The sequence below is a fragment of the Centruroides vittatus genome, unplaced genomic scaffold (genome assembly GCF_030686945.1).
Source record: "Centruroides vittatus isolate TY-2023 unplaced genomic scaffold, ASM3068694v2 scaffold_1478, whole genome shotgun sequence".
NCBI classification, from domain to species: Eukaryota; Metazoa; Arthropoda; class Arachnida; order Scorpiones; family Buthidae; genus Centruroides; species Centruroides vittatus.
In genome coordinates, this window is record NW_027122680.1 from 174,525 (window position 1) to 202,038 (window position 27,514).

General features: G+C 33.4%; 2 protein-coding genes across 4 annotated transcripts in view; one reads left to right on the forward strand and one right to left on the reverse strand.

Moving 5' to 3' along the window:
- The window catches only part of LOC136987128 (uncharacterized), a 40,221-nt gene that overhangs the window by 1,809 nt on the left and 10,898 nt on the right, over positions 1-27,514 (reverse strand). For 2 of the 3 annotated variants that reach the window (XM_067284800.1, XM_067284802.1), the window contains 24 exons: positions 26,705-26,882; positions 26,554-26,626; positions 26,376-26,471; positions 25,943-26,120; positions 24,668-24,899; positions 20,642-20,731; positions 20,392-20,529; positions 19,723-19,866; positions 19,529-19,661; positions 19,373-19,443; positions 19,107-19,296; positions 18,886-19,038; positions 18,626-18,715; positions 18,198-18,322; positions 17,918-18,128; positions 5,742-5,921; positions 4,453-4,590; positions 3,225-3,288; positions 3,068-3,159; positions 2,739-2,836; positions 2,475-2,592; positions 2,267-2,400; positions 1,790-2,195; positions 675-1,717 (listed from right to left, as the gene is read on the reverse strand). In XM_067284800.1, the coding sequence (XP_067140901.1) occupies positions 675-1,717; positions 1,790-2,195; positions 2,267-2,400; positions 2,475-2,592; positions 2,739-2,836; positions 3,068-3,159; positions 3,225-3,288; positions 4,453-4,590; positions 5,742-5,921; positions 17,918-18,128; positions 18,198-18,322; positions 18,626-18,715; positions 18,886-19,038; positions 19,107-19,296; positions 19,373-19,443; positions 19,529-19,661; positions 19,723-19,866; positions 20,392-20,529; positions 20,642-20,731; positions 24,668-24,899; positions 25,943-26,120; positions 26,376-26,471; positions 26,554-26,626; positions 26,705-26,882 (4,375 nt within the window). The remainder of the gene's footprint in view (positions 1-674; positions 1,718-1,789; positions 2,196-2,266; positions 2,401-2,474; positions 2,593-2,738; positions 2,837-3,067; positions 3,160-3,224; positions 3,289-4,452; positions 4,591-5,741; positions 5,922-17,917; positions 18,129-18,197; positions 18,323-18,625; positions 18,716-18,885; positions 19,039-19,106; positions 19,297-19,372; positions 19,444-19,528; positions 19,662-19,722; positions 19,867-20,391; positions 20,530-20,641; positions 20,732-24,667; positions 24,900-25,942; positions 26,121-26,375; positions 26,472-26,553; positions 26,627-26,704; positions 26,883-27,514) is intronic. The other variant, XM_067284801.1, reaches the window with a different exon arrangement.
- On the forward strand, positions 12,416-17,501 carry LOC136987144 (protein scabrous-like). Its single transcript, XM_067284820.1, has 4 exons — positions 12,416-13,300; positions 15,006-15,062; positions 15,141-15,912; positions 16,753-17,501. Exons 1-4 carry the CDS (start codon positions 12,575-12,577, stop codon positions 17,331-17,333), a joined length of 2,136 nt encoding a protein of 711 aa, XP_067140921.1. The 5' UTR covers positions 12,416-12,574; the 3' UTR covers positions 17,334-17,501.

Below are 27,514 nucleotides of genomic sequence, written 5' to 3' on the forward strand. Positions count from 1 at the left end.
TCAGCCAGCCAACGTCTATAGGCCGTTCAGTTGTTAAACGTCGTTTAACATAAACTCTGTCTCTGCAATCGGCTGTGAGCGTTTGAGAGCTTTTTCAATAGGATCTGGGTCGCGGTTTTTAAGGCGTTCTAGTGCAATCTGAGACATAATTGCAAAACTCGGCATTGTAGCTCTATCTTAGTGCGTAACTTTCTTGTCAACGAGTCTAATAACTTGTATAATATACAGGGTGGGCCAGCGAAAACGAAACGGCAGAGTGTTCGTGTTCGTCCAAGCAAAGCGCTCGGACAGGTCGATTTTACTCTCGAGGGGACATCTTTTGCAATAAAGTTTTTGCGATTCTGAATATTAACTAAACAAACATTTTTTTTCGAAATAAATGTTTGTTTAGTTAATACAAAATAAATGAGTTTTTAAAATTTTTTGTTGTCTGTTTTATTCAGAATCGCAAAAACTTTATTGAAAAAGATGTCCCCTCGAGAGTAAAATCGACCTGTCCGAGCGCTTTGCTTGGACGAACACGAACACTCTGCCGTTTCGTTTTCGCTGGCCCACCCTGTATAAAAAATATAATAATTATTCTGAGATATAAATGATTATAATACAATGTAATAGAATACTGTATTTACATTTTGTGACGTTTTTGTGACGTTTTTAAATCTTAATTTACTTACCTGATTTCTAGAAGACATTTGATTGGCTTATCTGAAATTTTTATCTTTTCTTGCACCGTAAGTTCAAGAATATAAGGAACTTCTGTACTACTGAAGGAGACGTTACTTGCACTGTCGCTACTTTTCTGATGATGTGTATTCCATTCTCCCAATTGAAGAAGGTCGCGGCCGTGTTTGGGTTGATTAGCACAATCTTGATAATTGGAATGGTCGTCGTAACCTAACCAAGGAGCGGATGTTTCGTTATCTAAAGATGGCGCGCTATCTGTTTTGCTGTCCTCGGCTATTTCGATACCCACCGAGGATTCATTGTCACTACTCTGAGTTATAAGTCCATCTTTGTACCAAGATGGCAACTGTATGCGAATTCTGTTGCTGCGATTTCCTTGTTGAAAATGTAAGGACCAACTCTTCTTGCGGAGAGAATGAAGAGGAGATTCGGAAGATTCGCTAATTGCAGCCTTGGATGATCTCCTGCTGTGCCTGCACCATTCGTCTTCTGTATATGCGATGAAAAGATCGTCGAATTCGTAACTGTCACTATGTATAGAAGAACTAAGATTATCAACACTAGTCCATCGTCTCACGTCATCGGCGCTCCTAGTGGATGCAATCTTCTGAAATCCACATGGCAAAGTTTTGTGCAAATCGAGTAAAGATAAATATTTGTGCGAATGTTTGTAATACTTTCGCTTGTATTTTTGACAAGGTTCGACGTAAGTATTGGAAGATATATATTTCGATTTTTCTGGCAGGATTGTATTGCATTTATCATTTGGCGAATTTGTGGTTCCCGTGCTATGATGGCTTTCGGAACCTTGTCTTTTAACAGTCGAACAACTTGTTGCTTCACTCTTCTCACCTTCGGGTGATGGCGAGTCACATTCTTGCTCGTTTTCTGTTGTTTTAGGTAAACAGTCCACAGTAAAACAGCTCTCTCTTCTACTTTGTGTAAAAAACGGTGTTGGAATTGGAGTGGTATAACACCCGCTATCATTTCTATGTCTGTTATCCATCTCTTCTTTTTTCTGTTCTAATAACTCCTACACAGATTTATCAGTTAACATGTGAACGATAAATAACGAGAAAATGAAAATAATAACACTAAAACTTACTTGAATTTTTTCCTGAATTTTATCAGCATTACTATTGTTATTGTTGTTGTTATTATTAGATACTAGACATGAAGTATCGTCAACACTAGAATAGGATGATCTAGATAGAAGATCGTAGATGATAAGTGATCCCTCTCCTGTTCCTACTAAAACCGAACCATCAAACGGCAATAGAGCAGTAACGCGCGAATAATTAATCTGCGAATCTTCTTCCTTTGGCGATCTTGGGTAGCGATTATCTCGAACGTCGAATAAAAGGCGACAAGTAAGTGTTTGCACGTCCCATAATTGAACTATGGACGAACCTCTCAGAGCAATCCAAATACCATGTTCTCCTGGTACAAGCATGGAAATGTAATCTAGACTATTCGAAGATGTTTGAAATTGATCGGCAGTATCTAGTGTCCTGCAAAAAACAAATGTTAAGCGTATCATCTTCTGTAATTTTAATAAAAGGACCTACTAATAAAGCCTTACCGAGCACTCAAAATTATAACTCGATTCCCACACGCACACCATAATCTTCTTTCGACTAACTGCAAGCAAGTCACTGGACTACAACCAATCATAATATAAAATGCATCCGGTTTCATCTGCATACCCTGGATATTCTTTTCAAATTTCCATTTTGTTAACTATTTAATTACGATTTTGTAATTTAGAATATATTTATAACTATACTAACCTCAATAACTGCAATTGTTCCGTCAGCTAAACCCGCATAAATTTGCTGAATTCCATCTTCTTGATGAGAAGTAAGACTTAATACTGAATCGTTTAAACGTATTTCCCATAGCAATTTTCTAAAATTATGTTTAATTATTTAAATAAATAATTAAAATTCATATAAAATGGAAAGAATAAATATTCGTTTATTCAATTAACTACAGAAAATTCATTAAACATTCAACATTGATTTTTGTATGTTTAATTAATTAAAGAAACTTACCTTGACCTTGTACTAAAGGCACAAATAAAATGAGACAATGTTCCCAGAAGCATTACTTCATCACCCAAAGCATGAATACACATTACCCTTGATTCTAACTAAGAGGAATAAACAATATATGGTTAATGTTACCTATGGTTTCAAAATGGCGGCTCGTCTCCGATTCCAGCAAACAGAAGAAAGGAAACAGTGGGGACGCACGTTCTTTCTTCTATTTGCTGGAATCAGAGACGAGCCGCCATTTTGGGACCATAGGTGACATTAACCCAATATATAATTGTAATTTATTTTTATTATGAAAATACTCAATTTTAATATGAATTTCTTACTTCTATATTTAATCTGAACATAATATTTTCTTCTATATTGACTTTAGATATCTGTGCACCTGTTTGATGTCCATGACATATCCAAAGTTTGTCTATGAAAAATAAATGTGCATGTTATCAATATAGAATAAGAGAATTATATAATAGCAAAACTTACCTTTATCATAAACAGCAGCACATTCTATACTTAATTGATGAGGATTACATTCTCCTTCTGAAAACTAATAATAAAAAGATTTAATGATTAAAGGCTTAATTCCTTAAATTTAAACGTGTAATAATACCTAAAAAATTCCCTTAAATTATCTCGATAAAAGCCCTATCAAGAGGAGCCACACACTTCAAAAACACTTATTACAAATAATTCATTTCATTGTATTTCTTGTATATTAAAAAAACCTTTATTTTTTCAATATACTGGGGCCTTAAAAAGCCCTCCATTGCCCTCTGAGAGGCCCTACTTCATAATAATATAAAGATATAATAATACATGAAAAGTATCGTACAAGTTATGCTAATTTTAAAATCTACTAACAGGGGAAACATGTTTTCAATGTTCTGTATTTTTATTTATTTATTCTTATCCATAAAAAATGGGAACAGGAGAAATATAATATAACTTATTATTTGTTCTGGTTTCAAGCTTATGTACACAGTTTTGATAAATAACTCTGTGGGGCGGAGAGTAGCAAATAATAAAATGATTAATATCATGATTAATGGCAAATAGTGTCATGTTTCTCCCCATGATGACGTTTAACTTGATAGATGCCATGCCTCAGTTAAGGCATAACATCTATAAGGCGTGAATTCCTACTACTGAGACAACTCTATTGAATTAAAATGTTTTCACTGGTTCTATTACTACAATAAATATCCACATAAATTATTAAATACTCTATTATGAATAATAAATACAAGTATTTACAAAGCGATCCTCTTTCAAAATTTAAATATTTGAGTAATAATTAAAGCATTAATTAGATTCGTTGGTATAATTATTTAATTACATAAACATGGTTAATGATTCCGTAAGTTATTTATACGTTGATTCATGTAATTATAGATTAAATTTTACAGTTTGAGGCCCCTGTTGGGGGGCTCCGGGCAATTGCCCGTAGGACAGCGCGACACGCTGCCCCGTAGAACCTTTTTTTCGGGTCCATTGCCAGGCCCACAGCGGTGCAACCGGATGACAAGGAGCAGGCCCCACATATCGAGGAAAAAAGTGTCTATGTAAAATTCCTAGGTTCTTGGCCTACCCGGATATAGTTGTAGGGCCCCCCAGAGCAGCGGGCTGTCGCCTTTACCACCTCTGCCATCCATCTGTCAATATCTGAGGTGAAAATTCTGAAAAAGAAATCAATATAGCCTAATGTACTAACTAATGATTCCCTTTCTCTCAAGGTAGCTTTTTCTAATTCTTTCTTCTTTGATTGTTCTTTAAGTGTTTTTAAATAACACGTTTGCTTGATAGCGATATCTTTTCTTTGTGGAAAAGGTCGAAGCTCTTCAAAAGCGGTCTGTAATTTAAAAAGTTAAAAAAATAAATTCGATAATATATTATTAAACTTACAAATTATTTTAAAGTATTTTAAATATGATTTATCCGAAGTTTTTATTATTAAAATTATTATTAAAAAAAAAAAAAAACCAGAGGACGCTACAAAAGTCGTCAGCTAGAGCCCTATATGTCGTCTGCTTTTAATTCATGCCCTCTGGTGGTCTGTTTAAAAAATTAAATTTTAAAATAATTCTGAAGTTTTTTCCTTATTTTTTAAATAAATTTAAAACTGAAAAACATTAATCATTATTAAATAAATCACTGTTTAGTATTAATACATATTTAATCACCTTAAATAACAGTATAATTTTTAAAAAATTTTAAACACTTATAATGGTTACATTTAATATATATATATATATATATATATATATTAAATGTATATATAAATATATATATACCCTTAAATCCTCGTGGGTATTATATATTAGTTTAAAAATTTTCGGAACAGTTTATCTTTAAATTTAAAGCAAATTTTTAATCAATGACACAAGAAAGCAGACACGGGTTAAATCAGTCTGCTCATTATTTTTTGTCACCCATCGTATTATATCGGATCAAGATGTACAGGACATAGATTACATTATGTGAAAGATAATGGTGAAGTATGATAAATGGAAAGGTTGAAGATTAACTTCTCCAAACCGAGTATTTGGTTACCACAGGAAGTAGCAATAGAAAAGGATTGAACATTGAAGAGGAAGTGATAAGAAGGATAAAAAAAATTAAGCACTTAAGCTTCATTTTTAAGAAGAAAATAGGACTTTACAAGAGGAAATTAGGAATAAAAAAAAAAGGTTTTCATAAGTACTAAAACGGTAGCTTCTGGTAAAGAACATTAAGGAAACCATTTTATATGTTTTTAAAGATGTACTGTACTTCATTTTAATTAAAAATTTACTTAGAAAAAAAATTTAAAATTTGAAATGATTAAAGCCTTGAACATAAACTTTATGTAATATTCATTTTATATTATTTATTCGCAAAAAAAAAATTGTCAAAAAATTTATTATTATAATTAAAATTTAGTGGTGCCCTCTGTACTTGATTTTCTTAACTATTGTATATTATTTATTTTAATAATTATTAAATTTACAATATTAGGCATACCTTCATCAAAGTATCGACATCAAATAGCAATTTTGTGGAAGCTTTAAGCTGTCTCATAACAGAAACTGTATCGGATTTAGCTAAAAGAGATTCTTCTTGTAGTTTAAGAATGGCTAAGGCAAACCGAAATAAAACTTTCGGCCCTTCAAACAAAAAGCAATCCCAGATTCTCAGAAGAGTCTGCAATAAAATAAATAAAAAGATGCATAAAATATTTTAAAATTTTAGAACTTTTATTTTCTTTAGTGTTTGTTTGGCCAAATGGCCCGACATCAATCTTAACGAATGACATTGTTGCCGGGTTTTAAAACCCGAATAAAGCAGTGGGGGGAACTGTTTAGTGTCACGAGACCCGAGTGCGGGGGTGTTTTTCAAAGTCTTCTTTCGCTCAACAGATGTTGTACGTCATAAAAGTCGGCAGGTGCTACGTCACAATTGAAGAAATGCAATATGGAATACGTAGTGTTGTTTACTCTGCAACAGACTTTCCTCTTTTTTCATTTAATAAACGTGTCATTTAATAAACGAGGAAAAGATTCTCTTGATTTATATATATATATATATTATCAATTCGCAAAGTAAAAAAACCGTTGATTTCTTAATCTGGATGGAAGACGACTTCCTAAACCAGCTGGTCTCTCTCTCTCTCTCACTCACTCTCGCTCTTGTCTTCATTGTCCAGGTGGCACGTGCCGATTACGTTGCCTAGCAACCGTACTTAACAGATGAATAGTCGTGACGTAATTTAAAATTTTAAAATTCGTCACAACAATCGTTTCGATTTCGTCGTAACGAATTTCCGTGTTCGTTTTTTCTTTCGTTGTTACGTATTTTAAATATTTGAAAATACGCCCTCTACAAATATCGTACGTATATATATATTTTTTTAAAATATTATTTTATTTATTATATAAAAATATTAAAAATATAGGATATATTTATTAATACTTCTTTTATAATTAATTTTATTAATTTAAAATAAAGATTAGTAAACGTGTTTGAACGGTATTTTCACTTTTGACTTTGTACACATTACAAGAGAAAGAAATTTTTAAATAAACAACTAACACCTGCTCGGAGCAGGTGAAGAACAACTTTGCTTATCTACAATAAATATAGAGCGAACACCAGAGACGTTGACAGTAATAGAAGGCATTAATTTCTCTTAGCCCCAGGAGAGATGCCCGAGTCCTCTTGCTGTAAAGTAGGTCAACTGATTTAAGCACCCAGTAAATAAGATACTACATTGTGTAGAAGGGAATAGGGAAAAAAGCTATTTTGTGACCCAAACTTAGTTTCCTTTCTTACATTCAATACAAACTAAAACCAGACAAAAATTAATCACGTTGTTAAGCCAATGTCATTATAATGCCTATTTTTCCTACTCTGAAACAAATTAAAAAGGAAGATCATCGTGAGATAAGCACGAAATGCTACCAGCAATTAAATCAGTTAGCCCCGAAGGGTGACAAAAAAGTAGAAATCTTTCAACTAAACTAACGAGAAAACCAGGTGCTAGTAATTATTATTTTTTCTTTATAAATACTAATCAATGAAGAAGATTAAGTACGTTTGATTTCCTTCCGAACAATTTCCTACCTATGAATATATATATATATTCTATTTAAATTCTTAACTAACACGAAATTACATAGATTTTGACAGGTATGAGGGAATTTTTTAAGTGGGCCTCATTATTAAGATATGTAAACTAATAAACGAGGACCTAATAGGGATGCTCTCCTTATCAGCAATAAAGATAGAAAAGTGGTTCCAACCCCAATCCGAGCCTCTGTATATAAACACACACACAAAAAACGTTAGGAAAAAAAGAATTTAACACATTTATCCTCTTTTAAAACACATACACACACACACATATATATGTATTTAATGCTGTATTCTATGCTCTATTTTTAACAATCGAACTACCGCTTCTTAGGAGTGTTTACGTTCGTCCACGAATGTTTCTGAAACAATAGCTTACGTCACCTGCACAGTGGTCGCCACCTGCTCGGTTCTCCAACATACACACCAATGGGGTGAGTTGAAGTAAGACTACCTTTGATTGAACCGACTAATATCAAGCCAGCTGGTAAATCGTGCGTCATGAGAGGAGAAGGCAACTGCAAGCCCAAGATAGGAACCGTACAGCTGATAGCAGTTGAGTAACCGCCACATTGACAACCAGATGTCGAAATGGAAATAAAGAAACTCTTTTATTGATACTTTTAATCCTATAAATAATCCCTTTTTTATTATATTTTGCAGCTGATAATCGTTTTTTTTTTTTTTAAGGAAGGACTTTTATAAAAGAATTATTTGTGCTCTTCTGTAGTAATAATAATAATAAAATGGTTGAAGGATAGATGATCTGTTTTTTTGTTTTTTTCCTCTCTTCTTACAAAGGATGGTTTTCTAAAAATAAATTTTAATTAAAAATAAGTAGAAAAAAAAATGTCAAACTAAATTGATTCGAAAGGTAGTTATAGAAGAATGAGAGAGAAAAGTATCTATAATTGGGGTCATGAAAAATGAGGAAGTTTAAAGGAGTGACCAGCACAGCAGATGGTTTTTTTTTTTCCTGAATTTTGCCATTGGCAATATTAAACTCCTAACCAGATGGGTAGAACAGTGCAGGGTATTGTTTCTTCCAGACTGATTGGATTTTTTTTCCATTCCCCCCCCAAGATAACAAAGCGATTCACCTTTACTTGGCTTCCAAAATTTACATTTCGTTAACACAATCATTATCACAACCGAACACAGAAATGGATCGCTATAATTTATATGTACGGGAAGAGTTTTATTCTTTGAAATTTCATCTATTCCATCGAACAATGAGAGAATAACACGAAAAACTAGTTTGGAAAAATAAATGAATAGGATAACGACGAAAATATTTCTAGTCGAAGCGAGTCGACCTTATAACTGATCTTTGAGCCACCTTGTGTGTCTAAGGCTACATTTCATCGAAATACCGAAATATTATGCATACAGCTAATACATTGAAAGTTATTTATTGAAATATTTAAACATACAATTAATTTTTCCCATTAAAATATGCAGAAACGTTCGTAACATTCGAAGAATAATGCGAATTTCGTTCATACTTGAACGGGTTATGCCCGCGCGTGACGAAGAGCAGAACGTCACCGAAGTAAAATTTTTACATTTCTAGTGTTTAACAAGCGTAACGAAAACGTTACGCGTAAAATTTAGCAAATATTTCATAACTTCCATCGTAAAAATCTCACCCCAACAGGGTACGAGACGAATTATCATCTCTCTCCCTCCCCCTACATTGCAATACTAAAATGACCATATTTTGTCAGTTTTATAGCAATACCTGTTGTATATGATAGTCAGACTTTAAACAGTCGTCAAAGGAAGCTAAAAGTAACTCGAACTATTTGAAAAAAGAACAGTTGAGAGGCCACTTCTATGCCAGTTAATGCGGTGAGGCAGGGATCTGCACACCTGCTTGCTCTTCCCCCGTCTTCCCCGTGCAGTGTCGCGAGCAGTCCACGCGCCTGTTCCTATTGTCTGCAGTAGGACAATTTACCGTATGTCTAAGTTTTGCCGTCTGTCTGCAGACGAAATCCAACGACTTTTGTAGATCTTTTATATTGTCGTTTTTTTGAATCTGTATAGCTACTCAAAGCTTCCATAAAGCCTACTGGTAGAGCGCATGTGGTAGATCTGGAGATAGCATGACATGTACAGAATATCATTAACTACTATCTGCCGGAAAGCTAACACTCGTTACTTTTTTTTTTAAATGCTAAGTCATTATATCGTTAGCCGTACTTATGTTAGATGCGATCGTAAAAAGGTATATGGCACAGGGTTCATGAAGTCCTTTTTATGTACGAAATTACTCCGATGCCATCGAACGAGTTGAATTATTAAAGAAATGAGGAACGTATCGACGAAATTCTCTTCAAAAAACAGGAAAATTCGAAATTGATTCTCGATTCCTCCTGAAATTCCCAAAAGAATTTCAGGAGGAACCGAATGCCATCGATTGCTCCTGAGTGAATTCCTCGTTTTTAACCGCTCCGTTTTAATATTTTTTTCTTGGAGATTCATAAAATAATTTCACGTCTGAAGATCTTATTCGATCTTGAGATCGAGTTTAAGCTTACTTTTCGCCATTTTTATTCATTTCCAACCATTACAAACCGTTTAATTGTTTCAGAACAATAAAAAAACACGTAAACTTACTCAGAATTGAGACATTTAAACACAGATTTTCTCGAAATTCATAGTATTTTGAACGGAAATAAGTGAATTTATAATAAAGTTTAACGCAACACTGCCGAATGTAAATGTGAAATGAGAATAAAGTAGGAAGACAGAAATCATTAAGAGACGAAAATTAAATAGTCGGATTGGAAACCAACAACCATTAAATCATTGTAATTCAAAAACGATCAGAGAATTATATAAAAAAAAGGGCAGTTGTGACTAACAGGAAATAGGACTAACCACAATTGTTATGTGTAGCTAATTTTGATGGATTGCCGACAAGGAAACAGAGTAGGTGACATTGTAATCGGTTGTAGACTAGACCCAATCGTGATGGATCGGATGCTGTACGAAATAGTAGTTCAAACGGAGGAAAAAAAAAGGGAAAAAACTACAGCTGGTATACACTTTTGAATTTGAGGATGCGGTAAAGTTGTAGTAGCAGCTGAGCATTACACGCGGTTTGAACTATTAGAAAATTTCAAAAACCCTTAAAATACTAAACAAAAAACCTTCTTAAAGAGCTTGGAATTATTTACAATAATGCTAAAATGAAATTTTACAACGCTCAGAATTCGTGTAAATCACACAAATTCTAAAGTTATTTCATCAGATAACTCTTTCTACACCACTTTTCATTCGTTATTACGTATAAATATTCATAAATTAATATAACAAAAAGCTGAACTTTGGCTCGATTACTTTGGTACATAATATGAAAGCGTTATTTGTAAAGAGCAAACTGGTTCTTCAGAAAGGCACCCCTTTGTTAAATATTGATTCTAGGAGCGAATTTGCATGAAGACCTTGAAAAGAGATTAAGATGGTATTTTCTTTTTTTTAAATTATATGATATATAGACGTAGAAATGATTTTATGTTACGTAAGTACAGTGATTATACTGTATTAAAAAAAAACACAACTTGCTCCGAACTGAAGGAGTTGGGTGAACTAGAAGTGTATCACGCAAAATAATAATAAAAAAAATGGGCGCCTAGAAAGCTTCTTTATAGATTTATAGATTCATTTAAAGCTTTATAATCATCATCCGAGGGCATGTATAATGTATGAAAAGGTATAGAACAGGTGTGGATGTTTTTCATGTATAATTAACGAGATGCGTAGATTGCTGCTGCCTGACGTACTCTTACGGAGCATCATTCATTCATCCCATCTTTGCTGCTTCACACTAGAGGAACAGATTAAGTTTATTTATCGTCACGATTAATTAAACAAGATATGTGTAATGACGTGCAAAGAGCCTAATCGCTAATTGTCATTAGGAACTCCGTCTCGTACAATTCTCTCCTCGACGTTAAAGCGGCATTCGACGGAAAGAGTTCTAAAGGGGGTACGAAATGCTACCACAATCGTCACAGAGAAGTGTGTAAGGCCCGGAAGCGACCGGAATGACAGACAGATGTGTGACACAAGAGGAAGAACCAAGATAGCAAATATGGCGAGGATATGACGTCACCACATGGAAAAGGAAATGCGGACAGTCGGACTAAGTATGACAATAGGCAGTTAATAATTGATACTTAAAAACTGCTATCCAAGTTTGAAGTTTGATTTTAACGGTCACAAAAGATATCCCTTTCTTTAAATTCGTTTTTTCTTCTTTTTTTTTTTCCTTCTCTTAGTGACAGTTGGAAACGGAAAAGAGTTGTTTCCTGTCTTCAAAATTTTACGTTTGATTTAGAAAAAATACATACAACATCCGCACAATACGTTTAAGATTAATGTCGTCTGCATGATTTATATCATTGTCTCAAAGATTCCACGTGGTTTTTTGAGAAAATGGCAGGAAAACGATTTAGATTTGGGCAATTTTTGAATCGTTCGAAAGGTCTTTGAAACGGTTTATACGTAACGAATTTATCTAAATGGATTCGTTATATCGAAACTGCTTCGTTATAACGTTTGAAAGACGTTATAAAAGAAACTCTTTATAACAGAAAAATTCTTAAATGGGTTAGTTAATTTACATTTTCAATCGGTTTTAATTCACCGAAGTGACGAGAATTCTTAAGAATTTAATAAGAATTTTTATAAATTTTATTTAAAACTACTAAAAATTCGAAGAATTCGGACGAATTACTTCGAATTTACGGGAAATGTAACTGAACGGTTATACGGGAAATGTAACTGAAATTCTTAGGAATTTCAGTTACATTTCCCGTATAACTGGTAAACAGGAACAGCAATTTTATTAAGTTATAAAACGTGCAAACGTGGAAAAAAATTATACATAATTTTAGCACCTGTCTAGTACAAAATACACTTTAAACTTATCTAATCAGCGACAGATATAATAATAATAATAATAATAAACAAAGCTAGAATGAAACATTTTAAACACAACCTATTTAAAAAAACGTGTAAATAAACTCAATAAATAATTTGTAAATCTTATAGTGGTATAAATAGTGACGTCACACCACACAAAACGAATCAGCCACCAACAGCTGTTGAGGTGAATGTTAATACTGCAGCCAGAGAGGCCACTTGAGTAACCCTCCTCCCCTAGCTGGGTATATAGAGGTAGGTCTCACCGCAACAGCAACCAGTTCGCCAAAGAAATGGCTGCTCTACTGGCACTTATAACTGGGTGTTTGTTTAGTTGGTGTTTTGCTACACTGGATATCGACACACTCAGCAGGACGGTAGCGGAATTAAAACTGAAGGTATCCGATTTACAAACGGCGAAAAACGTAGACAGGCAAACGATACGTCATCTAGAATCTCAATTACAGAATCGCCGATCAATTCTGGACAGTTTAGAGAGGGATCGCACGTATCTCAACAAACTGGAGAATCAATTGAGAGAGTTGAAATCGGAATTAAGAAGATTTGTAGGAATTAAAGAAAGAGAAACCGAAGTGACTGGTGAAGTTAGTTCGTTATGGCTGCAAACGGATTCGTTGAGAGAAGAAATCGGTGCTCTAAGAAGGGATATACAATCGGTCAAGACTAGAAGAGAGGAAGATGAAGTGTATCTGAACCAAGCCAAAAGTAATCAAGTGTCTAGCAAATGGGTGCAACGTAATTTAGACGAATTAAGGAACCAAATTGCAGACGTTGCAAGAGCCGTTAATCTTTCGGCATCGTTAACTCAAAAGCAAAACGTGGACTCTAATCTTAAACTGGTGAGGAAGGATTTTCTAACTTTTCGTAAAGAATTAGAAGAAATGAAAGCTGCACAGAAGAGGAGTTGGGCCGGACAAAGTTTAACTCAACAGGATTTATCGGAATTAAGATGGAGGATACAGAAATTGTTAGTGGAACAGGCTCATCAGAATAAGGAGGTAATTTTCCATTTATTATCTCTTTTTCTCGTTTTTTTAAAACATAATTTAAGATCGAGGAAAGTATTCCCGTTGAGTGTCCTCGTACCCAGTAGCGATATACATTAACAAAAGTAACAGATAATGAGTGGAATGGGAGACACACAACATCCTAATTAAAGGTTTGGGGAACCTCGTACGTTCTTAACCCCGAGGATATATGCCCTATAGGCTCTGATGCATTTTATCTTTAGTACAGGTGTAAAAAAATGAACTTATTTTTGACAGTTTATCAAGCGTAACTTCCGTTTAAATTACGTTTTTACTACGTTTTCTATAGCAATAAAATAGTATGTTTTATAGTTAGCATACAGAATTGATTTTTTTAAATATATGGTTAAAGTTTTTTCTATCTCTGTAAAAAAAGATAAGGGAAAAAACTGTATAGGTGCTTCCGAGTTTGGTGTAAGAAACCTGACACTACCTACCGCGGCTGGATGTCTGAAATGTAGTATCCTACAGCGTAATTCAGTAGCATAGGTAGGCAGGTCTACATTCCATTCTCCCAGGGTGAATTTGTAGGGATCCTTTCGACGTCTGATTTTCTCACGTCTTTTCAAATTCCACCCCTCACAGTGTCGGCAGTTATTTACTCCGACTACTGTAATATTACAGTAACAGTATAATTAATAAATTCCCATCTAAATAAGTCAAATTAAGAGCAAATTTTTAAGCTGAAAATAATTTGAATGTGTGTTTATTAAACGTGAAGAAGTATATCGAATTAAGAGCGCCATTTTATTATTATTTATACGAATAAAAACAGAGCGTTAATGCAATGGATCGCCCGTTGTAAGACGTTTATACTTGTAAATATTTCAAACGCATCGTAAAATATTCAGGAGTAGATATAAAATATAAAAGAGGAACTACTACTAAAAGTAGGGTACGAACAAGAAGAGAGAATTATATTGAGCTGGTGGGAGAAAAATATAGGGGTTCTAGTGCTAGAGTGAAGCAGACAGAGTCCTTCAGTTTTTGAATGGAGCTATCAGGTTGGGAAATTCTCTCTCGCCAGACAAATAACACGGCAAAAGAATAGAGAGAGCACAATGGCCAACTCTCCCACTCTTCAACTTTAATCTCATAACCATTCTATTCGGTAGAGACGGGCTCTGTTCTTCTGTATCGCAGCGGGGTTTCTACTACGTCTGGTTCGTTGGCATTCAATCATTTTTTCAGATTTACTGAGCAATGAAATATTCAGTTTGACCTAGAAATATATATAGTTTTAAACCTTTTTTTCTAAAGTTATAATGTAGTTTCTTGTGGAAACTACTCTAAAACTTTTAAAAATATATTATAATCTTCAATACTAGAAAGTGAAACCATTGATTAGGGGTGCAGAAGTACTAAAAGATGAGCAATAAATGAGCACCATACCTATTGAATTATGTTAATTTGTAGCCTAAAAATTATTAAAATCTTAAAAAAAACACAGGATTCGTGAAGAAAAAGTTGAAATGTATATTGTTTTAGTTGTTACAACTAAAACAATATACATTTCTTCATAAATTCAACGAGGAAACTTCATTACTTTCTAGTATATTAACAATAAAAATCGTTGAATTCTTCACGGTAAAAATTTAAAAACAAGATGAAAATTAATTTTTATGATTCGTCATAAACTTTTGAATCTATTAAAATGATTATTTTTTCGTTGCAGGTGAATTATTTACGTGAAGAAATATTACGGCATCCATTAAACGATCCAAAAATGCTGGTGAGTTTAACGATAAATAATACATCTATTTGCAAAACAACTTAAAATATGTAAACTAATTATGTCTAAATTGTTTAGGAAAAGAGTACAGATGTACAGAACGAGAACGAACACAAGAAACGTCACCATTGGAAGGCAGAACTCTCTTCGCTGAAGCAAACCGTGGCTAAAATGGCAATAAATCAAGCCCACCTATTAAACGATCTACAAGAAACGAAACAGGGGTACACGGACTTGAACGCAACCGTTCACCACATCAATCAAGTGACCGACAGACTGTACAACCAAACAATGGGTTGGCAATCGGATCACGACATCTTGCTTCAAGAAGTCCACGAAATCCGCGAAAGATTCGAACTTCTAGAAGAAGAATCGTCCGAAAATCGGGAAAAGATCCACAGTATTAACCATTCTGTCGCTAGCATCGATAAATTACACGATTCGACCATGCAACTCTTCAAAACAATGGGATCCATGGAAGACAAGTACGATAAAAACATGCACGATTTACAGAAAGAAATGTCGAAATTGGAATATGTCGTTTCTCAAGTACAAACTTCTTATGAAATTCTTCACGAAAATCAAGCGGATTCCACAGAAACTTTGAGGAATTTGAAGAACAGATTTACTCAGTTGCAGTATCAGATCGACGAAGATCGTGTACGTCTGGTGAACGTACAGCATCAACTGGCGAACAAATCGTTAAATTCTTGTTGGGAACGAAACGATCTGACTGCTCTACAAGTGAAAATGAACGGATTAGAAGACTCCGTAAAAGATATCCTTAACACATTAAATACAGATAAAGTTAAAAAAGAAGTCGTTGAATACAGCGAAGATTACACTCCCGGTAAGTACGCCGTTTATTGTTATCGCATTATTATAACGTAATTTACATAAAATAAGCATTTATCATGGACGTAACGAACGTAATAAGGGAAAATATAAATCATAGACGTCATAATTTATATGCCACGTGTACGACAGAGGGATTTTTGGGTACTGTTTAGCATGAATATAGAATATATATACAGGATATAGGAATAAATTATCATCTATAAATGTAATAAAAGTTTGTATTTCGTATATAATACAAGAATTAAAATACGTAATTCGAGACGGTAAGCAATACAAGAATTAGAATAATAAGGATAATAGAATACATTACAATACATTCAGCTGTATACATCGAATTCACGAACAAAAGCTCTTACGTATACAGTATATTCATATTTCGTATATAAAACACTAGAATATAGATCTATGTTTTTCTTTCTCGTGAGTTTTACGTGTATATTTTCATCTCTTACTCGAAAACAAACACGCGAAAAAGGCATTAACATATGTCATACATAAATTACCTAGTACCTGTTTATATAATAACTGTATTATATTGAATACGTGTAGGTTCGTGTCTGCACTCCGTGCAAGCGAATAAAAGCATATTATACACCTATTGCATGCCACAAATATTACGTTTCTTTGTAAACAATAAATTTCATTTTACTTCGTGGAATAAATCTTAAAAAACTGAAAATTAATTCATATTTTACGGTATAAAAAGAAAAAAAAATGGCCGAAAATATAATTATAACAGTACCGCCATCTATTGGCGACTTCTATAATTTTTTAAAATGTATATTTAAGTAATAATTATTAACGAATTAATATGTACGTATTTTAATTTCAGACTGTTCAGAAATAAGCACTTCTGGGATTCACTTAATAAAATCAACACAAGATTCAATTGGGAATCAAGTATACTGCGACGGTAATGGATGGACGACGATACAAAAGAGACAGAGCGGAGGGATTAACTTCAATAGAGGTTGGATCAGCTACAAACAAGGTTTTGGACATCCTTCGAGTGACTTCTGGTGCGGAAACGAATTGCTGTACAATTTAACCAACACGGGCAATTACACGCTTCGCATCGACATGTGGGACGTTAATGGCGTTCACACACACGCCATTTACGACCGTTTCAGAATTTCTTCGGAGAGCAATAACTATCAGTTACACATTACGGGATACAGCGGCACGGCGGGTGATGCCCTCAAGTATCATCAGGGCATGTTCTTCAGCACGTGGGACCAAGACAACGACGCTACGGATGTTAACTGTGCCCTAATCCATTCTGCGGGTTGGTGGTACAATAATTGCCAGAATGCGAATCTCAATGCGGACTACAGAAATGGACTAGTCTGGTACGATCCAGACAAATTAGAGAGTGTTCATCTCAGCCGTGTCGAGATGAAAATCAGAAAATGAACTCGATGCATTGTAGATAGAATTAATTTATTTAAAATAATAATAATAATAATAATAATTCGTACACCGTCCTTATCGATGCCAAATTGGTATCGGTGCAGATCGTTTCTTTTAAAAATACGAGTGCCAAAGAGCTTACGTTTTTTATTGTGCAAAAAATATGTAATAGATTTGCTCAGAATTTCTGTACTTTACGGCTTTATTGAGATCTCAGGAATGCAATATTGCAGACATTCAATATTGTATTGTTCATAATGTAGTGTTCATTTCTTCTTCTCGTGTTTCATCTTGTGAAAGTTAATGTTAGAAATCCATCAAAATATCATTTTCGTTCCTATTATATTATATATATTTTTTCAAAAGAAGTTATAAAATCACACATGTATACTGTATTTCGTGCAGTGATTTACGTTCAGTATACGAGTTTCGTGGCTAATATTATGTACAGATATAAAATATAATTTCTTGTAAATACGTTTTTTTTTATTGATTTGTAATAAATAACCATTTTTAAAATTAGATTTTTGTATTTTCTGATGTAAGAAACCGAAGTAGTATTTAAAAAATGAACGTACAATACATACCTCGAAAGGTACACAATCGAAGAATATAGCCAGAAACCAATTCAATGTAACCGTACACAGTTCAATATCTAAAGACGTTAGGTGACGATAGAGATTTGGTAATTTATCTTGAAGTAAATCTTTTAACACTTCTTGATCCGCTTGTGCCCCAATAAGATTCTGATCAAAGTAATTGGCTGTGAAGTATCTCTCTATAATGGTTACTAGACACCTGTAAGATAAGTTTAGGTCAAGGTTAATCCGTCTGGAGAATCGACGTTACTCGGCATTGCTTACATACCAAAATGCATCTTCGGGCTCTAAAAATAGTAATGACATTCCCGCTAAGAAGTTCATCCCCTGGCAATATCCTAGAGTAGGATTGTGTAAACAGAATGCTTGAAGAACTTCTTGCATTTTTCGTACCTAAATTTTAATATTTTTTTTTTAATATGAAAATTAGGTTAATGTGACCCTTGGTGCCATGATGGCGGCTCGTCTCTGATTCCAGCAAGGAAACAGTGGGATGCACGTTCTAACTTAACCTATTCTAATAATTTGATTGCTGATAATTATGGTAATTTATTAGAATAGGTTAGGTTAGGTTAGAACGTGCGTTCCACTGTTTCCTTGCTGGAATCAGAGACGAGCCGCCATGTTGGCACCAAGGGTTACATTAACCGAAAAGGATTGTAAAATTTGTAATTAAAAGTAATCTTTCACACTCACCCCATCAGCATTTTGATCGCAAAATCTGATATTATCTGGCATGGTTCGGAGTAGATCTAATGCGATTTGGCGACGATGGTGTGCAACCATCTGTAAATAACAAAGAATTTTATGAAGATTATCCATCATTTTATAAAATATCTCACGTATCCAACACTTTCGAGTGTAACTACCAAGTATTCTTGCAAATTAAGTGTGAAATTTACAATTGATCAAACGAATATGCCACTCTATTTTTAAACATTTCGACATAGAATTACCTCAGATTCTGGTGCCAAACTGCATAAATTATTATAATAATGAGGCCCTTTCTCTTCCATAACATCACGAATTCGAAATTTACAAAAAGCACACCAAACTCTACTACGAAGATGAGACGGAATTCCAGAACGCACTAGCACTTTTAATTCTTTCTGTAACGTTAAAAAAATATTTAAATTTCTATTGTTTTTTTTTCTATTCTTATACAGTACTTAATTACCGTTCGGACGAAATCTTCGTTATTTTGTCTTAGATATTTCTTCCAAGAAGCCAAGTTATGAGAATAGGTGGGCAGTTGAGTGTTGTAATGAATGTGCAACTGTCGACAGATGTAGTGTAGTACGTAACCGTCATCTTGGTAACTGTGACGGAATCCCAAATTATCGATGTAACATTGAGGCTTACACAAACTAAAAATTCGATTTTTAAGATGAAAAATATCAATTTTTCGATACTTGAAGATACTACATCAACTCGCATTTTTACCTTTCGTAAGTTGGCAGTGAAGGATTTATCCTCCTCACTTCTTCTAAAAGCTGCAATACCCTTCTCTTATGCTATATTAATTAAATTATAGTCATTTTAAAATATATAAAATGAATAAATTTAGACATTAGAAACAAAGGGAGAAAAAAAAATCACCGTTGCTCCACCGTACAGGTACACTTCCCATGTTTCTGGTCCGTCGTTGCACGTTATTTTTAATGAAGATTGGAAGAGGAAAACGTAATCTCTCTTACATTTGTCGATAATTTCTTCTAATTCTTGTAATCGGCTGAAATTTTTTAATGTTAATTAAAATATATTAATTGAGTAAACAATGGAGAATATCTTACTTCTGATACGTGTGGTTTCGGCGTTGTTCCTGATGATGCATTTTGGATAATTTCAGGACTTCTTCGTTGAGGAAGCGATTATGATTCTGTAAAATTCGGCATTTCTCGCGTAACTTCTGGCAATTTCTCTGAGGCGAACTTATTCTGGAAAGTAGTGGAAAAAGAAGGGATTTTTATATTGAAATCTGCCCAAAACGGAACCTGAAATTCAAAACCCGAAGTTTGACTGCAATCGGTACAGTGCGATTCCGGCTTACACGGGTTTTACGGTGTGTGTGTATGTGTGTGAAGAATATCCATTATATTATAGATTATTCAGATGATTTTAGAAGTAAAGAAGATTATCATTTATAAATAACAGAAAGAAAAATCAATAAACTAAATTTTAATCTCATAAAAACACGGAAGAAGCCTTTCAACTTGATTGAACAAATCCTTATCCACGAGCAGGATTTTATTTATTTTCTGTTGGAATAAATGGATAAATATAAAAGGATAATATGTAAAAAGGATAAGATAAAGACACCGTAAGATAAAGTGAATAGGTGAAGAGGAATGAATAGGAAAGGAAGGAATGAATAGGAAAGAAGGAATGCATCCTCAATGAATTCCTCGCGACGATGTTTCGCTTCAAAATAATTTTAAAATCTTTTTTTAAAGGTAAATTACCCCCATTCCTCGTCGATTTGATCTTCTAAAGATTTTAGACGACTTTCCAAATCCATTACAGCGACATTTCTCTCTTCGATGGTATTTTTATATGACGATTCTCTATTCAGAGCCTTGGCTAATTCACACTTCGTGCTTCTAAATAAGTAAATAAATAAATAAATATATATACATATAATTATTTATTTGTTTATAACTAAATATGGAAAATTTATTAAATATAAATAAAATTTTAAATTACTTTACTTACATAAGTTCCAATTCCAATTCGTTCACTCTGCAAGATTGAGCAGAATCGCTATGACCGACGGCAGAATCGCTCGAGTTACAAGAAATGGAGCTGAAAAGTATTTAAGATAAGCGAATTTAGCGATGGGGCTTAAATAATCGCGTATCGCAGCGACCATTCGACATCAACACGTGGTACTGATTGACGCAAAGCGACGCGGCGCGACAGAACTTTTCAGTCCATTATCCCGGTCGTATTTAATTCGTTAATTAGAAAATTTAATTTATAATTTAAATTTTATTCATTCCGTATTTAATAACATTATAAACAGTTATAAAATCAGAAAAACGAAATAACTTTAAAGTTTTCAATAAATTTCGCTAGATGGCAGCACGGTGTGTTGTAACTAACCTTTACATTTTCTTTACAATTTTAAATTTTAAAAACTTTTTGGATAAAATAAAAAAAACATTAAATAATAATAATAATAATAATAATATAAATACATATTTTAATTTTTGAAACAATTTGGTGAACATTAAAGTATGTTAACGTCGTCATAAGTAAGAATTTTACATGCATTATCTCACACAATAAACAACACTAATTAGAGTTACGACTACCAAAAAAGCAGCCATGGCAGGCAAGAAATTAATTCAAATTTATTATTAGTCATGTTTTCTGTTTCATGACTTTTTACCAGAGTTTTTAAAATTACGAAGTTCGACAATAAACATTAAACTGTATGTTAGAGTACTTTTCGAAACTCCAAACGGCGGCGCTACAGTCGCCTTGTGGATACAGCGGGCGCGTTGTCCGGCAAAGCGGCTTTAATACAGCTGAATAAGCAAACCAATGGCAATGGCAATGCCATTGGTTTGCTTATCCAGCTGTATTAAAGCCGCTTTATCCGGCAATGTGCGCAGTGGCATTCGCTAGCTGGATGGTCAATTCAATTACACCAAAAATTGACGTCTACTGTTCTGGGGATCCGGGATCGGAATCCGGACATGAGAAGAACTCTAGAAATTTTTCATCAGTAGTTGGTTCCGGATATGTCCCTCACCACCCGGCTGCCCCATTCTGGGTTTTGCCGAACCCGCGATGGGCCTAGAAAAGATCCTTTTAGTGCCCACAGGGAGGGAAATCTAAAATAAAATACATACATATTACAATGACTGTAGTATAAGAATAAGAATGGAGCCGATGTACTGAATCTTCAATATGTAACACTCCGCTATCGTAGCTAAGAAACAAAAATTCTTCGAAATGTTACGTCGTGTAGAGTTTTCAGTGCAGAGTTGAATTTTCTTATAATTATAAGCTCACTTTTACTCCAAGTTAGTAGTAAAAGTCTCGAAGATAGAAAGAAAACAGAAATTAAATCTCTACATTGTTTCCTTATTGTAAAAAGTAAAAAACTACCCACTCTTCGAAACCCTTTATCAGTAAAACAACTAAATATATCACAGAAATCAGAGATATTGAAAATGCACCTATAACCACAGAAGATTGACTCAATTAACACATATAAAAAAATCCATTTACATTTCCATTATCTAGTCATCTAACACAGAAATTGCAACACTACAGCAAAGCACAGACATAAATTTAAAAATCGAAAATTTAAAAATATCAATGCTTACTCTACAAATAAAAGTAATTTTCTTTCTTTTTTTTTGAGAATATAAAACATTTAATAAAACACTTTGAGAGAAATCTAGAATGGAAAGCGTACGTAAGACGTACGTAGTATGTCCTTTACTGTACAGATGGCGCTACAGTCAAGTAAAGCGTCTGTAGCGCCACTATACGTGAAAGCTACAGCGCCATCTGAAGAAAATATCATGTTTAATGCATTGAAAATAAATTGTTTTCGATTGCAAATGTGAAAGTTTCAACTCGGTAACAAAGTTCTAAGAAAATCGCTAAAGTATCTTCATTTTAATTAAACTTTAAAATACGAATCTTTTATTCTTGACATAAATAAGAGCAACGTGACTAAACACAACAACGTTAAAATCCGTTTAGACCGTTTAAAACTGTTTTAATTACCTTTCCCAACAATAATTTTTACCAAATTCATATAGTTATTACACGGATGGACAGAAATTTGAAACTTGCCAGCGCTTTTTATATTCTTTTGGAAAAAAAATAAAGTACTAAGTAACACATTTAACTGCAACACGTCGACTGTGAATAAGCAACGTGTCGACAACTACAACATCGCTTCTTGCAGTGGATATACAAAGCAAACAAGCGTAAAAAGTTGCAAAAAAACTATTTGAAAGAAAATCCTTTTCCTAAAATTTTTAGAATAAAATATATTTTATTCCGTTATAAATACACCTTACTTATGAAAGTATAACCTGCAGATTGATTGTTAAACGGTGTGAAATTCTCCAAACATAAGCCGCAATCTCACGCATGTATATGCTACAAAATAGAATAACCCTTCTCCTCTTAAAAACATTGAATAAGTTTTTAATGAGGTGGTGTGGACAGGAAAGAAGGTAAAACCGTTGGTGTAACACCGTTTCTTATTATTATTAACATAAAATATTTTAAATCATAGTGTTTTTAACTATACGAGAAACCTTTCAAACATTTTTACTAATCATATCCTTTTTTTTTATATATATAATATAAAAAGTATTAGTTAAATATGAAAGAATTTATTTTCAATTGTTTGTTTCTTTTTGACACAATTCGTATGTCTTTTGCTGTGTTTATAATTTTCTATGATGCTGAAATCAATTGGAGTTATAAAGTATTACAGACTGAAATTTTTCCTATATAAAATGATGGATGGCAGTGATATATCTTCAGAAAATCGGAGAGAAGACATTCATGACGTTCATCCCCTACAAATGAGAACTATGCAGTGGATAAAAAGTAATTTTCGTATCTACCTATCGATGTATGCTAGCGAGTGTTATTGTAGAAGCATGTTGAGTATGTCCAAGGATGTTAATAATATACCACCTTTTTGATTTTACGCAGTTCTCACGCATCCAACGGAAAATCGATTGGATACTTCTGGACAACATCGTTAAACTCCATTACAACATTCGCTCCCACATCCCGCATCGTCGTGAATTACACACAAGACATGCGATCAACAGCAATTTATTTTTCTCTTCACAATATTGTCCTTCAATCATCAATCCTTCGAATTTCTGAAGGTAAATCTTTCCCGAGAGTCGTAAACACGTAAGAGCAACACGTCTGCAGTGAGAACGAATGGCTACTGATAAAAAAATCCGATTTTTTTTTTTTGGTGCAATAAATGTCTCTGCCAAGTTGCAATTATATTGTAGAACGAATAAAGTTGTTCTAGAATATAAAAGTATATAAACTATGATTTATCAATGCGAGTAAACGTTTTCGCAACATATAATCGAAAGGTAAACTTATTAATTAAATATATTTTACATAAAACTAGCAACTTTGACATTATCACAACACAATATCAATAGAAGATAATTTGTTATTTCCCGAACGAATCAATAATTATAAATAATTTATTATTGTAAAAATTGTCTTTAAAAAGTTTATTGCAATGTAGAAACCTGAGGGAATGTCGCACATTTTGAAGTCCCAACTGAATACCAATTTATATTCTGATGATAATTTACTACGGCAATAACTCGATATATTGTGATAATATAATATCTTAGAATAGGTTGAGTGATAGAATGTTTATGCAACATACTGTACATTAGATTAAAATCTCGGATACTTTCTTGAAGAGACTTTACGAACAATCTTATTTGGAATAGTGTTTTAACTATAAACCTTTAATTTAAAACGTTTAACTGACTTTTGTGCCATACTTTATGCCTCTATAAAATAAAATGTGCATTACTTATGAAGATAATACAGCACGCAAAGCCAAGTTAAGGCATTAAACATATTAGTGTAATGATTAAAACTTCATTAATCTTTCAACGTTAAATATATTTTAGATTAATCTAAAGCAAAAAATAAAGAAGAAGAAAAAATTGTTAATAGATCTTAATTAAGGGAAGTAAATTCGATATAAACCTCGTACGGTCCTTTAACTCGTTCTCGGGCTTTCCTTGATCAGAATTTAATCTTCTTAACAGTCTTAATTTTTCGTTAGAAGTTTCGTTTATTTGTTGAACGTCGTCTTCAGATTCGGATGTATCTAATTCCTGTTTTTTATCTCGATTGTTGTTATCATCTGTGGCTGCTGTTTCGTCCTTAACATCGTCAGAATCCGACTCCTCCGATTCTAAATTTTGGCTCGTGTCTTCTGTAAAAAGAATAAATAAACTAAATTTTCTTAAGACTACTTGGCTCAATACAAAAATCGGTTAAAGTGTACTGTACCTAGCTGACTCCTATGGCGACACTTCCAGAATCATAGAATAGAATAGGTTAGGGAATAGAATAGGTTAGGGAATAGAATAGGTTAGGTTAGGGAATAGAATAGGTTAGGGAATAGAATAGGTTAGGTTAGGGAATAGAATAGGTTAGGTTAGGTTAGAACGTGTTCCCTGATTCCAGCAAACAGAAGAAAATAATAATTTGGTAATTTATTAGAATAGGTTAGGTTAGAACGTGCGTCCACAGGCCCACGAAAAATAAAAATTTGCATTTCTAATCGCAAATGCTATCGAGATTCCGGAAGTGTCGCCATTGGGATTACCTAGGTACACTTTAACCCAAAAATCTTTCAGTTTTGTATTATTAATAGGAATAACATCTTAACTCTGCACCAGAAATATCATAAAGAATGATACTGAACCACATTCAGATGTATACAAATATAATAGCGTAGTAGAAAAGAAAAAGAATTGCCTTAAAGGAAAAGAATTGGACTTCCATGTTTAATGTTTACTTAGTTACAAATCAAGAAGCTTCAAACAGAATGTAAAATAAGAGAAATGCATCGGCATAACAAACAAGCTTGTGAAATTGTGTAAATGTATTTATTTACACAATGCATTACCGGTAATTGAGGCAGTTCATCTGGACAATAACCAACTACACTTTGAATCGATTTAACCAAAGTTAACAGAGTAATCACTAGATGTGTGTAGAAATCACAAACCTATATAAGAATTTAATTTGTCGATGTTTAATACAAGATACAAATGTAGTATTTTCTATTAAAGAATAATATACTTCTATCTTCTCTAGAATGTACTGTACAAGAATAATATAAAGTAGAAACAACTATAGGAAGACCATTATTAATCTTAACTCGGTATAATAAATAAAGTTGTGTAATAGTGTTAGCGTGATTATGTCACGAATAGCAAATGATTAATTAAAGTTATAACTTTTACTTACCGAGAAGATCGTCATTGACACATTGTGACCCAAATAAAGATCTCATACGAGTTAATGTCGGGTGGCTCCTTCCAGTAAGTTTCTGCGTTATATCCAATTGTAGCGATTGAGTCCTGAAAACTTTCTTTTTCTCAGGATTTTTCTTGATACGTGATTTTGATGTCATATCCTGCTCGCTCTGAATTGTAAGAAAGATCAATACTTTAAAAATATATGATATTTGTAGACAGGGCCAGATTTAAACTAAGAAATCGAAGATTGTAGCCTCAAGTTATAGCTATTTAAGTGTTACAAACGTGAAAAATCTCGGAAAATTTCACGTGGAAAACCCTAACTAACGATCAACCACCAATGTTCAGTGGTTTAACACTCAAATCATAGCTAAATCCGGCTCTACTTACGAAGCGAATTAAACCAAATTAACAAAACATACCGAACACGATTCCATTCTGTTTAATGGATTTTTATCAGCAGTGGCATCGCTATCAGATAGCACTTCATCCCTCTCATTCCATAGATCTCTCTTTGCCTAGTTTTAGGTATTAGAAAAGTGTTGTAACTCTTTGCTACTTCAATATACAGATACAATTATATATAAGATACAGATATACCTGTAGAGCGAGAACCCATATCATCATAGATTTATGGTTTTCTGCTGTTAATAAATACTCTTTTCCATCAGAACTGAAAAATTCCATTTTGTTTTGTTTTTTTTTTTAATTTGAAAGAATAATTTTTTTGAATTTATTGTTATAAACTCACTGGATGATAAACTGGTTACTATGATCCAGTACTAAAGATATGGCGGCATCTTGGACGTTGATGGTTCCCAATGGCGACTGGGTTTTAGCATCGAATTCATTCTTGTAATAAGCCAACAAACCTCGACTTTCGTCCAAGACGTACCAATTCTTTTTACGAGTTTTCAAACGGCTCAAAGCTACAAAGTAATAAAAAAATAATAATAAATTAGAAGTTTTGATATCGGAAATTTAAATAAGGTTCGACGAAGAATCGTTATGGAAGTTCGTAACGAAATGAAAAAATTAAATGAATTTTGCTTGATAAATTCTAATAAATTTCTCTCTAATATAACCTAAATTCTACACATTTAAATATAATTTAAATTAAAAAAAATTTTAATTATATTTAAATAAACACTACGCTTCACTTACGCACCGACCGGTGGCGCTATTATGCCCCATTTCACAATACATTCTCGTTTAAATATAAAATTTGCCATTAAAAATCAAACTAAAAAACAATGTTTTTTTTGTATTTTCAAACAATTTCGAACATTTTATTACAACAATTGTTTTTCCTAATTCCTAAGGGCTTTTTTTTTTTTTTGTTGGAACGGGACCATTTTGAGGTTCACGCTGCGCTACCCGCTGATCGATATGTCGTGAATATGATTTTACCAACGTAGTGTTATCTAATTGGGGACGAGTATCTGCCAGTCCCAGATGACAGGAAAAAAGATTTAGGCTAACAACACGCGGTAGCAGCTGATATAACGAAACGAAATTGAGAATATGGTCACCGTGCCATAATTAATTCCGTAGCATCGTT